We start from the raw sequence: 13,741 nt of genomic DNA, 5'->3' as shown, positions 1-13,741 counted from the left end.
CCCCCCCCTTTCCTCCAGCCCCTTTCCCAGCTGGGTACAATTTCACTGCGAGAAATACAATAATCCTACAGGGGGGCCGCCCGGCGAATCGAACTTCCAAAATAGCTGGAAACTGCGCTGTTCGACCTAGAGGCTTCACGCATACGGGCGCGCACAGGTCAGTCTGTATGATAAGAACCGCTGGGCGAGCTGTGCCCTGTTTGCATATGGCGAGCCCGGCGAGCGCGCCCGCGCAAGTACACTGTGGACATGCAATAAAATCACCCCAACACCTCTACTTCGACGTCGGTTTTGCGTCTCTGGGTCTCCCGGGTCGCCCTGGCCCCGAGCCTGGCCCACCCACCTTGAGGGAGGTGTGGACGTAGCCGAGGATGGAGCAGAGCAGGAGCGTGTACAGGCAACTGCCCGGCTGGTCCGGGCACAGGAGCCGCTCGGCCGCCAAGTTGAACAGCACCTTGTGCCACAACAGAATGAGCGCCGATTAGTACAGCGATCCACGAGAAAACATCGGAGCCGTTGAATGGTCATGGAACGATGAAGCGACGGTGCGCGGGCTCGGCGCGCGAGCTCTTTCCCCTTTCCCTACCTGGCTCGTGGTGGTGTGAAGCCGCTGCAGGGGCAGGTAGGCGTTGTGGCAGGCCTTGACGCAGCTGTAGGCCCCCTGCAGGCACTCCCGCACCGACAAGCTGTGGCGGGCCGTGCATATCCTGCGAGGCACAAGAGAAATGAATAATATCGAAACGATATCGTCTTTCGACGTCGATTCGACCATTTTTATACTTTTGTTTCGACGTCGATTTGACAGTCATTTCTCGAGCGCAACCTGTGGCTTGTACTTTGCTGTGCTGTGGGGACCCTTTCCCCACCCATTGTTAAAAATTATGTACCCAGAAACAGAATCCATACAGATCCTCCTGTCCTTTCCTCCTGCGGTCATAATCTGTTCGGCTGGTATTTGAATGACAAATACTTGACCGTACTTGTAAAGAACTTTCCCCTAGTATGATGTACAGCAATCCACACTAGGATCACACTGTTTAAAAGATTACCAGACCATTCTGTAAGTGATTTACTGTTGTGATTTTCGACAGAGCCAGCTCACCTCAGCCAGCCGATGACGACGGTCGCGGAGAGGAAGCCGGTCGCCACGGGCACCACGAGGGTGACGTACAGGAGCACGGCCACGGACAGCACGGCCACGGGCACGGAGCGGGCCGCGAGCGGCAGCAGCAGCAGCAGGGCGAGCAGGCAGCCTGCCGAGAGGCCAGCGATGTGGGTGTGTACACAATTATTTCTACTTACGCAACAGAGGCCTCGTGGTTAGTCAAGTCAAGTGTGCTACGGGGGTCATTCCCCACACTGCTAAAACTTCATAAGGTTGTTTTAACAGTGCATCAAGAAAGCAGATATTTTGCAAAGCTATGTCAAAGTCAAAATAATTTTGTCCGCGATACCCAAGCAGGCATGATCACGGGTCTCTTATTGTGTTATTACTTTGAACTGTGCAGAACTCCGCGGGAGTAATGTTCGTACGGGCTAATTGCCCCCCCCCTTTTCCCCCCTGAGTCTGTACACACCTGTCAACTAATTGTCTCGACACCTGCAGACTGACACCTGCAGTCTGGTCAATATCCTCTCCGCCCAGCTGTAAAGGTGGCGAGGCAGACTGGTGTGTCGTTCGAACGAAGCCTCTTTTACTCACCTGCGGTGGCGTGTCTGCTCTCCAGGTTCTGCAGGGCGGCGCGGTACCGGTGCGGGTTGCCCACCATGACCTCCTCCGCCCCGCCGCCCGGCTCCTCCTCGACCAGGATCACGATGACGGCGCGCGGGGCCGGCGCGGCCGGCGCGGCGGGCGCGGCGGGCGCCACCGGCACCGGGACGAGCAGCAGCAGGAGGCGGGCGCGTCGCGGGTCGGGCCGCGGGCCATGACGGTCGTCGGCGAGCTCAGGTGACGGGCGTCCGGGTGGTCCGGGCCGAGGGGCGAATGCATCACATTCTCGTTGAGGGATCAGCTGACGTGGCCGGCGCACCGGGGGACGGGTATAGGGGGGGGGGGGGGGGGGGGGGGGGGGGGGGGGGGGGGGGGGGGGGCTGATCTGGCGCCGCGGACGCACTTGCGGGTCAGGTTCGGGATCGCTGCTCCGGAAGAGGGAAGGCCACTAAAGAGGTCGTTCGACAGCGGGTGAGAAACTTTTTGGCGGTCAGTAGATTCTTACAAGCCGTCCTGCTGCACCACGTACCTGCTAACCACCACCACTGTTATGGCGGGATGCCGTTACTTCGCGAGGGTTCATCTTTTTGGCACCCAGGGGCGTTTTCAGGGTCTATCTTTAGAGCGGAGAGAACGGGCCGACAGCGCCGTCTGTTGAGCAGACGGCGAACGAGGCGCAGTGGCGGGAAGAGTTTCGCACCCAGTCACCTTATCAGACTATACGTGTCTTCCTTCAACCAAGAGAGGACGAGGAACTTCAATGAGGGGCTTGCAACTGCTTGTTCATGGCGAACTGGATCCACCAGCCAGTGGCTTATGCGGGCTAATGCAATTTACTACACCTTTAGTGTGGAAATTTGTGTAGCTAGACAACTGATTTTGGTAGCATACTCATACGTGACAACACTGTGGTCATAGCAGATATGTAGGGGGAAAATTCTGCATTGTATTGCTCGACCTCGGCTGCAGGGTCGTGGGAAAACGCGGCTTCTGCTCCTGCTGTAAGCCCAGCTGCTCCGCCCCCCCTCCTCCCCCTCCCTTTTCTTCTCGCCCTCACTGGGTTTCCCACCCTCAGCACTACTTAGCACCTGCAAGGCAGAGATGTGCGTTCGGTTCCTAACGAAAACGCAAATGACAGAAATGAAGATTGCAATTTTAAAGCGTTACAGTAGAACACAGTCACAAATTTCCAAAAATGCTTCAAAAACTTTTCACAAGCACCATATCAGACACAGAACAGGCCAGAATAAAAACACATTACTGTTATTAAAATTCTGTAATTATTAAAATTCATTTCTGTACAATTGAATATATATATTTTAAATAATATGACTAGCTTAAAGAGAATTTTTACAGAACAGACCTTGCATCCACTTCTTTTTCTCATCCTTATCCTCTCTAGTAAAAGCTTGAGCCCTACCTAGGGTCCATATAACAATGAACATCATTCAACTGTATGAGGGGCAATACATTCTTTGCAAAGGGTACATTTACATTTACCTTACACAGACACAGGCATGCTGTTTTGTCAAAGGTGTTTGAAAATATGTAGTACTATTTCAGTTAATCGTTACTCTTAAGAAACTGTTGATACTGGTCTTCATCCATTAACTCATCGACTTCTCCTGGTTTACTCAGTTCTACTTTAAATAACCAACCTGAAAATGTAAGAATTCAACTTTTAGAATTTATAATTTCCTTAGAAGCTTATGAGAAAGTAGCTAATAAATTTGAAATTTACCTTTTTCATAACAAGACATGTTAATAAGACCAGGTTTCTCTTCGACTGCTGCATTTTTTTCTACCACTTTTCCTGATACAGGACTGTATAGTTCGGAGGCAGCTTTAACACTTTCTAATGCACCACATTCCTCTAGAAGAAAAAAATACTAAGTTGTAACTGTCATTTAGAGAGGGAAAAAGTTTAACAATGAGCATTAAATGCACAAACCTTTCTGTGTAACATCCTGTCCAACATCTGGGAGCTGAGCATAAACAACATCACCTAAGGCATCCTGAGGCAAGTAACATGATGGTGCTAATTAGATAAGACTCCTTTCGCTCCACTGTGGTGATGAAATAAATAGTACAGTCCTAAGATGAAATTAAAAATAGATTACCTGAGCGTAATGTGAGATTCCAACGGTACCAATTTTCCCATCCATCTGAATCCACTCATGTTTATCCGTGTACTTGCGTCCTGAAAAAAAAAGAGTAACAAATAAAAATGATATCTCTCTTCACATATACCAAGATAATCTTAAAAGAAAATGTATCTCAATATAAATGGCCCAAACCAGATTGGGTTATTACGTGCAGCTGAATAGGATGCTACAGCAAAAGTTATCAGTATGCCATGACCTCATGATTGGGTAATCCGATAACTCTACAAAATGTGTAGGGGTTTAATTAAGAGAGTGGCTTTCACTGCTAACACCACAGATTGAATCAATTTTGAAGCAGCTCTGTTTTTTTAAATTAATATGCTGAAAGAGCATAAATAAGAGGGCATTTACACTGACCAAACTTAAAAATTGAAGAAATAATGTGTTACAGAAAAGACAACAGCTGTCATTAAAATAGAAAATTACAGCTCAAAGAGCAATATTTATTTTATTTCAAAACATTTTTCCTATCTAAAACAGGAAAGAGTCTAGAAAGAAAGGAAAATAAAAACAATGATGCAGCTCTATTCAATGCAAACACATTCCATACAAGACTTTTTTTTTACACAAAATTAATGAACACAGCGGCTCTTGCCCTTGCTATGGTAGATGAATACATTAACTAAGCCACATATAACTCACCCAGGAGAGTTTCTGACGAGCTGAATAAGCGCCTGTGGCACAAATCCCAGTCTCTAGTGCTGAGTCTCGATGTGGAGTTGTTGGTTAGACACTTGGCCACCTGATACGCCCGGCCGGCACGCTGCGTCGCTCTCAGAACGTGAACTCCAGACACCATTTTCCACTTGCAATGATTTATCCTCTGAAACAGCGACGCGTCCTCACATGTACTTTGAACGCTCTGTATTTCACACCAAACTCATCCAAAGCGAACTGATCATCTGATCCTGGCGGTCGTCTGCTCGAGGCCCACACTTCGTCTGCTCCAACAAATGATTGCGTCAACACACTTGTTGCCAACCTTCCCACAAAGATAAGACGTCGCATTTCGGACAGCGTTTCGATAGCTGTCGCGTGCTGATTACGTTCTCATGAGTCTAAATATGGAATAAATGTTAGAAAGACTGAAACGATCAAGCCGAAATCGAGGATGTTTAGTTTCATGTGAATATTTGTGTTGGCCATAGTGCAGCGCTATTCGAATCGAGGCGCGCGAATGACCGAAGGTTACAGCAGCCGGGGCGAACCTTCATCTCTTATCAGCTGGGAGAAAGTCGGGAATTTTTATTTTGCAATCTATGGAAGAGCACGTATTGAAGACATCTGATAAAGCGAGCCGCAGGCTGCGAAGAAATTGTGTCACGTATACCTAAACGACAGACATTTCAGAATGTCTGATACGACAAATAGGTTTGTTGATTGTTGTTCAGTGAACTGGTAGCATGGTGCAATGCCCATCCATTAAACTTCCGTCCCCCGCAGAAAGGGAAAACACTTGCCAATATCTCTTTGAGGCTCTTTCAAATGCAAAAATAAATAAAACCACTACTTGGACGTTGGGTGGAACACGTCAGAAAGGAAAAATTCTACTGCCCCTTACAAAATTAACGCAGAAAAAGAAAGGGGGAGTACACCAACCAAAAGAAGTCGTCGAATTCATAAGAGTGTAGACGTGTTTGTTGGTGGCGACCGCGATCTGATGCCCAGCAATGCCCAGGGTATCTCTCTTTCCTTGGCTGAGCTCGTCTCCCTCTGCTGATAAGTCGAGAGGAGGGACCCGCCCCTGGCTCACACGCAGCTCCTCCCCGGGCTGTGTTATGTATCGGGAGCGCGGGGAGAGGTCACCGAGGTCTCGCCGCGGGGGGTCCGCTGCCAGCCAGTTGCATCACGAGCGGAGGCTTTCACAGCACAGCGTCACAGAGGCACAACAACACGCCGACGTGTGGGTGGGTGGGACAGACAGGGCGTCCGATAGATAGATGCAACACAAGTCTGTACAGATGTGGAATGATTTATTTTCCATAGTCGCATCCAATGCCGCTCGTCAGGTGCGACCCGGCTACATTGAAACAGCAGACAAATACTGAAAAGATTGCCTCACCAAAACTAGCGGCCATATGACAATGATGGGTCGCCTCTGACTTTTAATAGGGAGCTCAATAAGAGAACGGTTTTAAGGGCCTCCCAAGAGCCAAATTAATTATAAAATTTATAGACTTATCACACTTAAATAAAAATTCTCCCTTACTTAGGACGTAACTATGACAATGGAGTGGATTAACTCCTTTCTATGACACAATAAAAAATGATTAACAATATTCAGTGCAACATGATTGCACACAAGGATGGAATGGAATGACAAATTTGAAACTGCTGAAAACTGAGGGACATTAGTTATAGGTTTAAAAAATTTGACACAAATCTTTGGGTGTTACCTTGTAATTAGAGGCCTATGGTATAAGATCGACCATTGGGATTGTGAATAGGGCCAGGCCAGGGTTTGGAGATGCACCATTCATACCAGACATTTTTAGAGTTATTGACACGCCAAAAGTTGACTTCCAGAATATCGCCTTCTTTGACATGTATTGGCTCCTGGCAAAATAAAGATAAAAAATTAGTTACAAAGTGTTGTGCAGGACGAATGGTACAAAGTTTGATATCAGACCTAAAATATACATACTCTGACAGGAAAGAAAATGGGAAACCAGCTGAACATGCCAGGGGAGTGAGTGGCAGGGTTGATGCTCAGCATTACATCCTTATAGAGCACAGTTTCAAAATAACCAGCAAAACCATGCAAGACACCATTTTGTCTTATCTTGAATTGTAACTTTTTAAAACGAGTATTATCAATTGGAACATCTAAAAATCAAAACAAAAATAAAATCAATAAACAATGTAATAAAAGAATATCAGAGATTCAATTCAAGTACTAAGCACTTACCTTTATTAGGATGATCGAATTGGAATAAAGGTTGAGTATCTGACAGTTCTAATCTGTTCTGTTGGTGCACTACATAAGGGGTTTCAAAATGCTTCAAGGGGTGCTTGTCTTGTTCTTTACTCAATCGCACCTTGTGATGAAAGAAACAGAAACGTTAAGTATCATGCATAGAGATGATTAAAGTAGTTAAGCATCCAGAAAATACATGAACAAATTTAATTCTTACCTCATTGTAAAGCTTAGAAGATTGAATTGGACACAAAAATGAGGTGTACTGGGAGGGAATACTGATACCATCATCACGAAGGAATTTTTGGGCACCATCTAAGCACTCTGGAGAGAGCTCATTGTCACCAAAAGATCCCAAAAGTTCAGATATAATAATGTCTGCCTTTTCTGGGGCTTCCCAGTGCCTCATATCACAGGAGACAACTGTAACTCTTTCATGCCATGTTTCCTCTTTCTGAGATAACAGCCTAGGACATAGCATGTCTAATATTACACCAAAATTTTATCTTAATTACAGAAAATTGATAAAAAATAAATTAAGTACTTACGTAACAATGGCATTTGGATTCTTCTCAACTGCATAAACATTCACTTTGCGCTGGGCTTTGTCAGCTGCATTAAGTAAAGCTCTCACTAAGGGACCTCTTCCTGCACCAACCACCATTACTGTTCTGAAATTAGAATGGAGGGAAAAACATGGTTACTAGGAAACAGTTTTAAGGTAGAAAATAAGAAAAAAATTCTCAAAAATAGATTACAAGTTCTTACAAAGTTTTATCAGCAGCTTGGTCTTCCGGTACACGATCTACAATGGCTTTCAACATAGCATTTTGGTATTCTGTGTACTTCACAGGGTCTTTTTCAAACACTTCATAAGTGTGTGATTCAAGATTATCCATCAGAGGCTGTAGAGGGCATTGAAGGAAATCTTCATACCCACGTGCAAACCCAACAAGAGGGTCACTTAATCTTACATTCTATAACATAAAAACAAAAGTTAGAAAATCACTAATCAAATCATCAATTAGAAATCACTTGATCTTGATTGTAATAAAATTTCACAGCAATTACCTGCCAAAGATGTTCAATATATTGCTGGTAATACTGAACTGAACCATGCATGACAGAACCAGTGACAACTAATTGGACTCCAAGAGGTACAAATTTGCGCAACAGTGTTTGGTGTGCTCGAGAAAGGACTGGGTAACCCTTCTTATTGGTCAAAAAGAGAGATGTTGGCAGAATAAGACAACGTACAGGTTCACCCAGCCAACGATCAATTTCCTCAGTTGATGGAAGATCAGCAGAAACTTCTAGCGCAACACCTAAGCGCCTATTGTAATTGCAGACAGATCTAAATACATTCCACCTAGAAAGATAACATATAGTATACAGCATTCAAAAACACAGTTCAGCAGTTCTCTTTGAAAGGGTGATGCAAAAATTGAAGCTTACCACTCCCATGGATTGTTTTCTTTTTCTTTCACCAAATCCTCTTTGTTGGGAATGTCCTTACGATATTCTAAAGATTGAACAAAAGGACTTTCCATAGGAACTCTTAGCCAAATCTAAAATTTTAAAAAACGGACATTTAAAAAAAAAAAGTAAAACCATTTGTGAGCAGAGAGAAGATGCAACCCTCTAATTGCTTTACCTGATAGCTGTAAGGATTAACAATTTTGGAATACAGTATGCGTGCTAAGTTTACATTATTAATAGATGTTAGCTGCAAAGTAACAGCACATAAATTAAGATGAGAGGCATATGTCATCTCCTGAGCAAGTAGTTCCTCACTTTGACGTCGATATGTGCTGTCCTCACTGTCAACATCAATGTAAGAGGACATTTTGCCAACAATCATATTCGTCCAATCTGTAAGGAAAAACAGATTTAAAATAGGAGAAAATTAAGGGTGAAAGAGAAGTTTTGGATTTACTATGCCAACAGTAATCTATAAGCCTACCAGAACTTTGTAGCAATAAATCAGACCGAGTCAAGGGGCCTTGTCGGTTCTTTCCTTTGCCAGACAGAAATTCTCGCTTATAGCGGGGATGAACTATAGGCATCATGGTAAAGTCATATCTACAAATCAATAAGTGGGTTAATAGTTGCAACAAAGAGAAAATAAACAATTGAAACAGTAAAAATTAATAGATTTAAGTTCCGTACTTGTTTTCTGCTGAGTATGCCAAACATTGACGAATATCTAGCACCGAAACGAAGTCCAAACCACATGAGGCCTTACGACCTGAATTATTATCCTGGTTTGCCATCTCACCTGTCTGAAAACAAACATAAAGAGATGAACATTTAATACGGAAGCCAACCAACAGAGGGCAAAACAATATTGACTACAGCCCTCTCAGGAAGACAAAGTCATTCGTTGACGCGACAATGCGGATTCAAAGAGAGCGAGAGCAAATGAAATCCCAATGAAACGTCAAATATCTGTTCGCAGATATTTTAAATTACAAACGGGAATTACAGGCCGTGCCGGTATACAAAGGAAGGTTAAGGGCCCAACATACACACAAGAAAGAAACGTTATCCAGCAATGACTATGAATAAAAAGGGTTTGAAAGTCGTGTGCAATTACCAATGTAACGTCTTGTGAGTGATTCAAGTTCCTAGATTAAAACTTTCAGTGAAAACTTATGCACAGGCTCCCCTGAAGAAAACCACGACCTGTCCACCACGACCACCTGGATCACTGTATTCCTTTCTTTCCACGCGAGAAACATGTGGAGTGCGATCGAGGAAGCCTTGACGTGTCTTCTGCTATCGGCTGTCATCTGTTGTTTTTGGCGCGGTTTAACCTTTTCTCCTCATGCCCCTGGATTGTCTGTTGACAGGAATTTTCAACCATCTGCTTTTAGAGCACTATCATGGAAATTGAAGTTGAATGATAGACGTTTTTGTTTCACCTCCTACCTGTGTTTCATATAATTTAAACGCATATTATGGATTTTGACAGTGACATAAATGCTGCACAACAGGTCCTCCTACGATCGGCTTACGTTTCGAAAAAACTTACAGGTTTGTTTGAAAATTGATTGGTTCGCAAAGGAAACTGAGATAAAAATATCACTTCATGTTAATGTAAATATTTCTAAACTTTTCTGTGATGTTTGGTTGCAGAGGATGAAAAACTTCAAACGTTGTGTGAGCAAATGACAGCTGTTCTCAACGGTGCCAAGGATTACAATCAGCAAAACATATTCTTATTCATCCTACTGAACAGTGATGCAGATTATGTTGATATTGTGGCTGAAGATGAAAATTTCTCTCATTTAATTGATACAATACCGCGTCTCAGTCACGCACTGATCTTAAGAGTCATCCTTGGATCAGGAGGTTTACTTTTCTTACAAGATTTGGTGGCATTTGCTCCTCCTACTATATCACTCACTGTGATGGAAACCTTACATACTTTAACTGATTTAAAACAGAAACCTCAATTTGCAATTACTGAATTAGCAAATGCTTGTTTTCACAAGCTCTTTCTCTGTAATGGTGAAAACATGGAAACAGTCCATAAATTTCTTACATTTTTTAAACTCTGCCAATCAGAGAACTTTGAATGGATGAGACTTATCAATGAAGTTGAGTGGAAAGCACGTCGAGTTATTCACAATCTGAGAATTTGCGTTTTTTGTATGAAGGAGAATTATGAAAAGCAATGTGACACTTGGAATGGTTTTATGATTAAGAGCAGTAAAGATGAAATGAATAACTGTTCTATTAATGGCCCAAAACTTCAGTCAGTCGAAGAAGTGATCACGGAGTGCAGAAACATTGTGATCGAACAGTGTGTGGGAGTATTACAAGAACTGACAATTGATGATTGGCTGGAGATGGCAGAGTTTGAGTTAGATTGCTATCAGGACAAAATAAGAAACCTAGCTTATGAAGCTAAAGAATTTCTTGAGCATTTTGAAGATCATAAGAATTTAGTCGACTTTACTCCTCTGTTTGAAGTTTTAGAGCCTTTTGCTGTTAAACCCCACAGAGAAGAGGAAAAGGAAAGCAGTCCTGATATTCAAAAAGTCAGATTAATGCTCTCTAATAATGCAACCAAAAGTCAGAAGTGGATGAAAGAATTTCTTAATTTTAGTTGTGTTTTGGAAGATAGTGATAATTTCATAATAATTGAAAATAATTGTGGACTCTTAGATTGTCAAGATGTAGAACATTTGTTAGAAAAAATTATTTCTTATATTGGCAGTGAAAATGTGAATGAAGATGTAAAGGAAAGACTAAAGTGTTTACACTACAAAGTAGTGAAAGTTCTTCCTCCAGAAAAACTTGCACAAGTTCATAAAAACTTCATGGAGAAGTATGGATTGTCAACGATACTGCGTTGTACAGATTTTACTGCACTCCTTAGATCAGCATTCAACAGGACAACTTTTAAAGACCAAGAAAGTGTAAATGAGGTAAATTATCCCCTCCCTTCTTTTTCCCCTCTGATACTTAAGATTTATCTGCAGTGTCTTAAAATTTTAATCCTGTAGTTTGAAAATTGTGTTCCTATCCTTTTAGTGGCAATGTGAATTCATTGCACTATCCATGATGGATTTTGGTGAATTTTTAAGAGAGGCACTGCTTATGGCTCTAGAAAATACGGATTTGACACATCACTTGTCAAGAGTGTTCAATCTCATGCGTCCCATGTCAGAAAAAATGACTCCGGACCTAATATTTGAGATGTCTCAAAAATTGACCTACAAGCCAAACAAACTGGATAATTTTCCAGTTCTTGTAAGTACAACAACCATTTAATCTAATACTGTTTTTGAAAAATAAAACATTGGTAAAATTCACATGTCACAATCTCAGGTTCAACAGCTTGTCGAACATAAGGTGTTATGTGGAGAAGTGTTTTTTAAGAAGTATGTGACATCTGCTATCAATGAGGCAATTGATTCAAACAATTGGTCGTCTGTCTATATGTGGATTACCACTATAGATGTAAGTATTTTGTATTTTCCTTTTACATTTCTTAATTCTAATGGTATACTTAGTTAAATGTCTCTTTTCTGTTTTTTCAAGCTGCTTGTACCGTTCTTTTATTCACCTGGTGGAAGCTGTACTAATGTGGTAATCCTCATTTTGTACTTACTTCAAGTGATGGAGTTCAGCCAACAACAAATTGATATATTTTCAAAGAAGTGTATTCAGACCCGTGAGAAAACTATAAGTATCCTTGAGCAACTGAAAACCTTTGATTTAAATGGTAATTTAATTGTTTATGTAAAACTAAACAATCATTTATTTTATCCATAGATTACTTGCAAACTAATTTGTAGGACTATATTTTGAATGGTGTGTCTTTATTGATTTTCAGAAGCAGAATCTAGTTGGCTAAAATCATATGGTTTTGAATATTCTATGTTAACCAAGTGCTATTTAGAACAATGGTGTTCTACTGAAGCCACAGACAGCAGCTTTGCTGCTACTTATGAACTTTGTTTTAACTCACACGTGAAAACAACAGAAACTGCAGCATTTATTCTGTTTGAGGTAATTTAACAAAAAAAAGATTTTATGAAGCTGTGAAGCTATTGTTTTTTAAAATTATAATCTTTAATCTCACTGAAATCCCGTTAATTTGGATATTTAATTCTCTCTCATAGATGTTACCTTCACTGTGTGCTCATGAATGGAAGGGCATTGCTTCTGTTTTAAAACAGCACTTTACTTACCATGATGATCCTGCCTACTCTATATTTCAGTCATTTAGTCAAGCTATATTCCTTCTCTTGTCTGCTTGTTCTAAAATTGATTATGAAGTGTGCCCAAACTACCTATTGTGTTTGAATTACTCAGTTAGCTGCTTTGCAGTTATTTTAAAGGTGGAATTTAATTATTTTTATATTATATCTTATCTTATAACTGTTGAAGTGTTTGGTAATGTTGCATTGCACATTTTCTTTTTGGTTACAGCTAAAAGTATTACCAGAACTAAAAACACCTAACTATGTCAAGGTTCTTGAAGAAAGTTTACATCTCCTAAGCCAATTTCCAGCAGAAGTGTGGAGTAGAGGGGGAATGGATATATTACCAGACGTAATGAGCCTCATAGGACAAATCCCTCTTGAGTTGGAAAATTTTAATCAATTATCCTCAATTGTATCCAAAGCTCCACTCAATGAGGGAAGTACTCTCCTGAAGAACCGATTGAAGACTGTGTTTGAAGGGATCGTTGGGGAAAATGGCGAAAAGGAAACGACTGGATGACCATTTTCCCAATTTAATGACTAGGCAAGTTTACTCCATTCTTTAAGATTAGAATAAATTTGAATGTATTTTCCAATTTCTGATGAATTTCATGTACAACTGTAACTGCATCATATAAAATATGAACTTTGTGGAAGGAATAAAACTAATCGCCATGCACTACAACATTCTAGTTTTAATTTCATATTTCGAAAATTCTTTCAAAGTTGCTTTCTTCTTCTTTTAATTAGGGCGGCGAGGGGAGATGAGAGAGATGGAGGACAGGAGAATAATACCGCCCACACGACACACTGCATCCAACAGGTGCTCGTTGTGGTTCGGGGCGGTAGTAGGGGCGGGCGGGCTCGGAGCCGGGCCGTGCCGAGTCGAGCGGCGAGCCGGCGTCGACTGTCGACTGAGTGGAGACTGAGACCCAGAGCCGCGCGGCGCCGTCAGTGTTGGTTTGGACGCGGTCGGAGCCACGCCGCCGCCGCCGTGCCGCCCGCGCCAGTGAAAGGCGAGCCAGCGCGCGTTGTTCGTGCGTACGTGTGTGAGTGTGTGTGTGTGCGCGCGTGTAAGCGTGTGTGTGCGAGCGGGCGGGTCGAGACGAGCACGCCGACGACGCCGTGCCCGTGCGACCAGGACGCCGCCCACCACCAGCCGCTGCTGCCGCCGCCGCCACTGGCGTCATGGTGCTGCTCCTCCCGAAGAGCGTGATCTCGGTGGTCT

General features: G+C 42.7%; 4 protein-coding genes across 7 annotated transcripts in view; 1 reads left to right on the top strand and 3 right to left on the bottom strand.

The window, feature by feature from the left end:
* LOC113202938 (uncharacterized) overlaps positions 1–2,834 on the bottom strand; it is an 8,316-nt gene extending 5,482 nt beyond the window's left edge. Inside the window, exons 1-5 of one of the 3 annotated variants that reach the window (XM_052269694.1) lie at positions 2,241–2,834; positions 1,703–2,159; positions 1,103–1,253; positions 587–707; positions 344–454 (exon numbers count right to left, since the gene is read on the bottom strand). In XM_052269694.1, the coding sequence (XP_052125654.1) occupies positions 344–454; positions 587–707; positions 1,103–1,253; positions 1,703–1,769 (450 nt within the window). In that variant the 5' untranslated portion in view covers positions 1,770–2,159; positions 2,241–2,834. The remainder of the gene's footprint in view (positions 1–343; positions 455–586; positions 708–1,102; positions 1,254–1,702; positions 2,160–2,240) is intronic. The other 2 variants (XM_052269695.1, XM_026417392.2) reach the window with 2 other exon arrangements.
* A 138-nt stretch (positions 2,835–2,972) lies between these two features.
* Positions 2,973–4,826, bottom strand: LOC113202972 (glycine cleavage system H protein, mitochondrial). Its single transcript, XM_026417436.2, has 5 exons — positions 4,519–4,826; positions 3,832–3,911; positions 3,663–3,726; positions 3,453–3,584; positions 2,973–3,369 (listed from the first exon to the last, which is right to left on the bottom strand). The coding sequence occupies exons 1-5, from the start codon at positions 4,673–4,675 to the stop codon at positions 3,275–3,277; spliced, it is 528 nt and encodes a 175-aa protein (XP_026273221.1). The 5' UTR covers positions 4,676–4,826; the 3' UTR covers positions 2,973–3,274.
* Positions 4,827–5,832: 1,006 nt separating this feature from the next.
* On the bottom strand, positions 5,833–9,532 carry LOC113202964 (protein arginine N-methyltransferase 5). The gene is made up of 12 exons (XM_026417423.2): positions 9,390–9,532; positions 8,963–9,075; positions 8,757–8,875; positions 8,448–8,665; positions 8,249–8,361; positions 7,865–8,162; positions 7,562–7,770; positions 7,342–7,464; positions 7,011–7,260; positions 6,785–6,914; positions 6,521–6,702; positions 5,833–6,432 (listed from the first exon to the last, which is right to left on the bottom strand). The coding sequence occupies exons 2-12, from the start codon at positions 9,064–9,066 to the stop codon at positions 6,280–6,282; spliced, it is 1,899 nt and encodes a 632-aa protein (XP_026273208.1). The 5' UTR covers positions 9,067–9,075; positions 9,390–9,532; the 3' UTR covers positions 5,833–6,279.
* A 69-nt stretch (positions 9,533–9,601) lies between these two features.
* Positions 9,602–13,741, top strand: part of LOC113202973 (uncharacterized) — a 15,749-nt gene continuing 11,609 nt past the window's right edge. Inside the window, exons 1-8 of one of the 2 annotated variants that reach the window (XM_026417437.2) lie at positions 9,602–9,829; positions 9,932–11,229; positions 11,336–11,554; positions 11,633–11,764; positions 11,846–12,029; positions 12,141–12,316; positions 12,430–12,648; positions 12,740–13,198. In XM_026417437.2, the coding sequence (XP_026273222.1) occupies positions 9,754–9,829; positions 9,932–11,229; positions 11,336–11,554; positions 11,633–11,764; positions 11,846–12,029; positions 12,141–12,316; positions 12,430–12,648; positions 12,740–13,033 (2,598 nt within the window). In that variant the 5' untranslated portion in view covers positions 9,602–9,753 and the 3' untranslated portion in view covers positions 13,034–13,198. Of the gene's footprint in view, positions 9,830–9,931; positions 11,230–11,335; positions 11,555–11,632; positions 11,765–11,845; positions 12,030–12,140; positions 12,317–12,429; positions 12,649–12,739; positions 13,199–13,741 lie in introns of those variants that run through there. The other variant, XM_052269688.1, reaches the window with a different exon arrangement.

Source organism: Frankliniella occidentalis, unplaced genomic scaffold (genome assembly GCF_000697945.3).
Source record: "Frankliniella occidentalis isolate FOCC.00 unplaced genomic scaffold, Focc_3.1 Scaffold99, whole genome shotgun sequence".
Lineage (NCBI taxonomy): Eukaryota > Metazoa > Arthropoda > Insecta > Thysanoptera > Thripidae > Frankliniella > Frankliniella occidentalis.
This window is presented reverse-complemented; position numbering and strand designations above follow the sequence as displayed.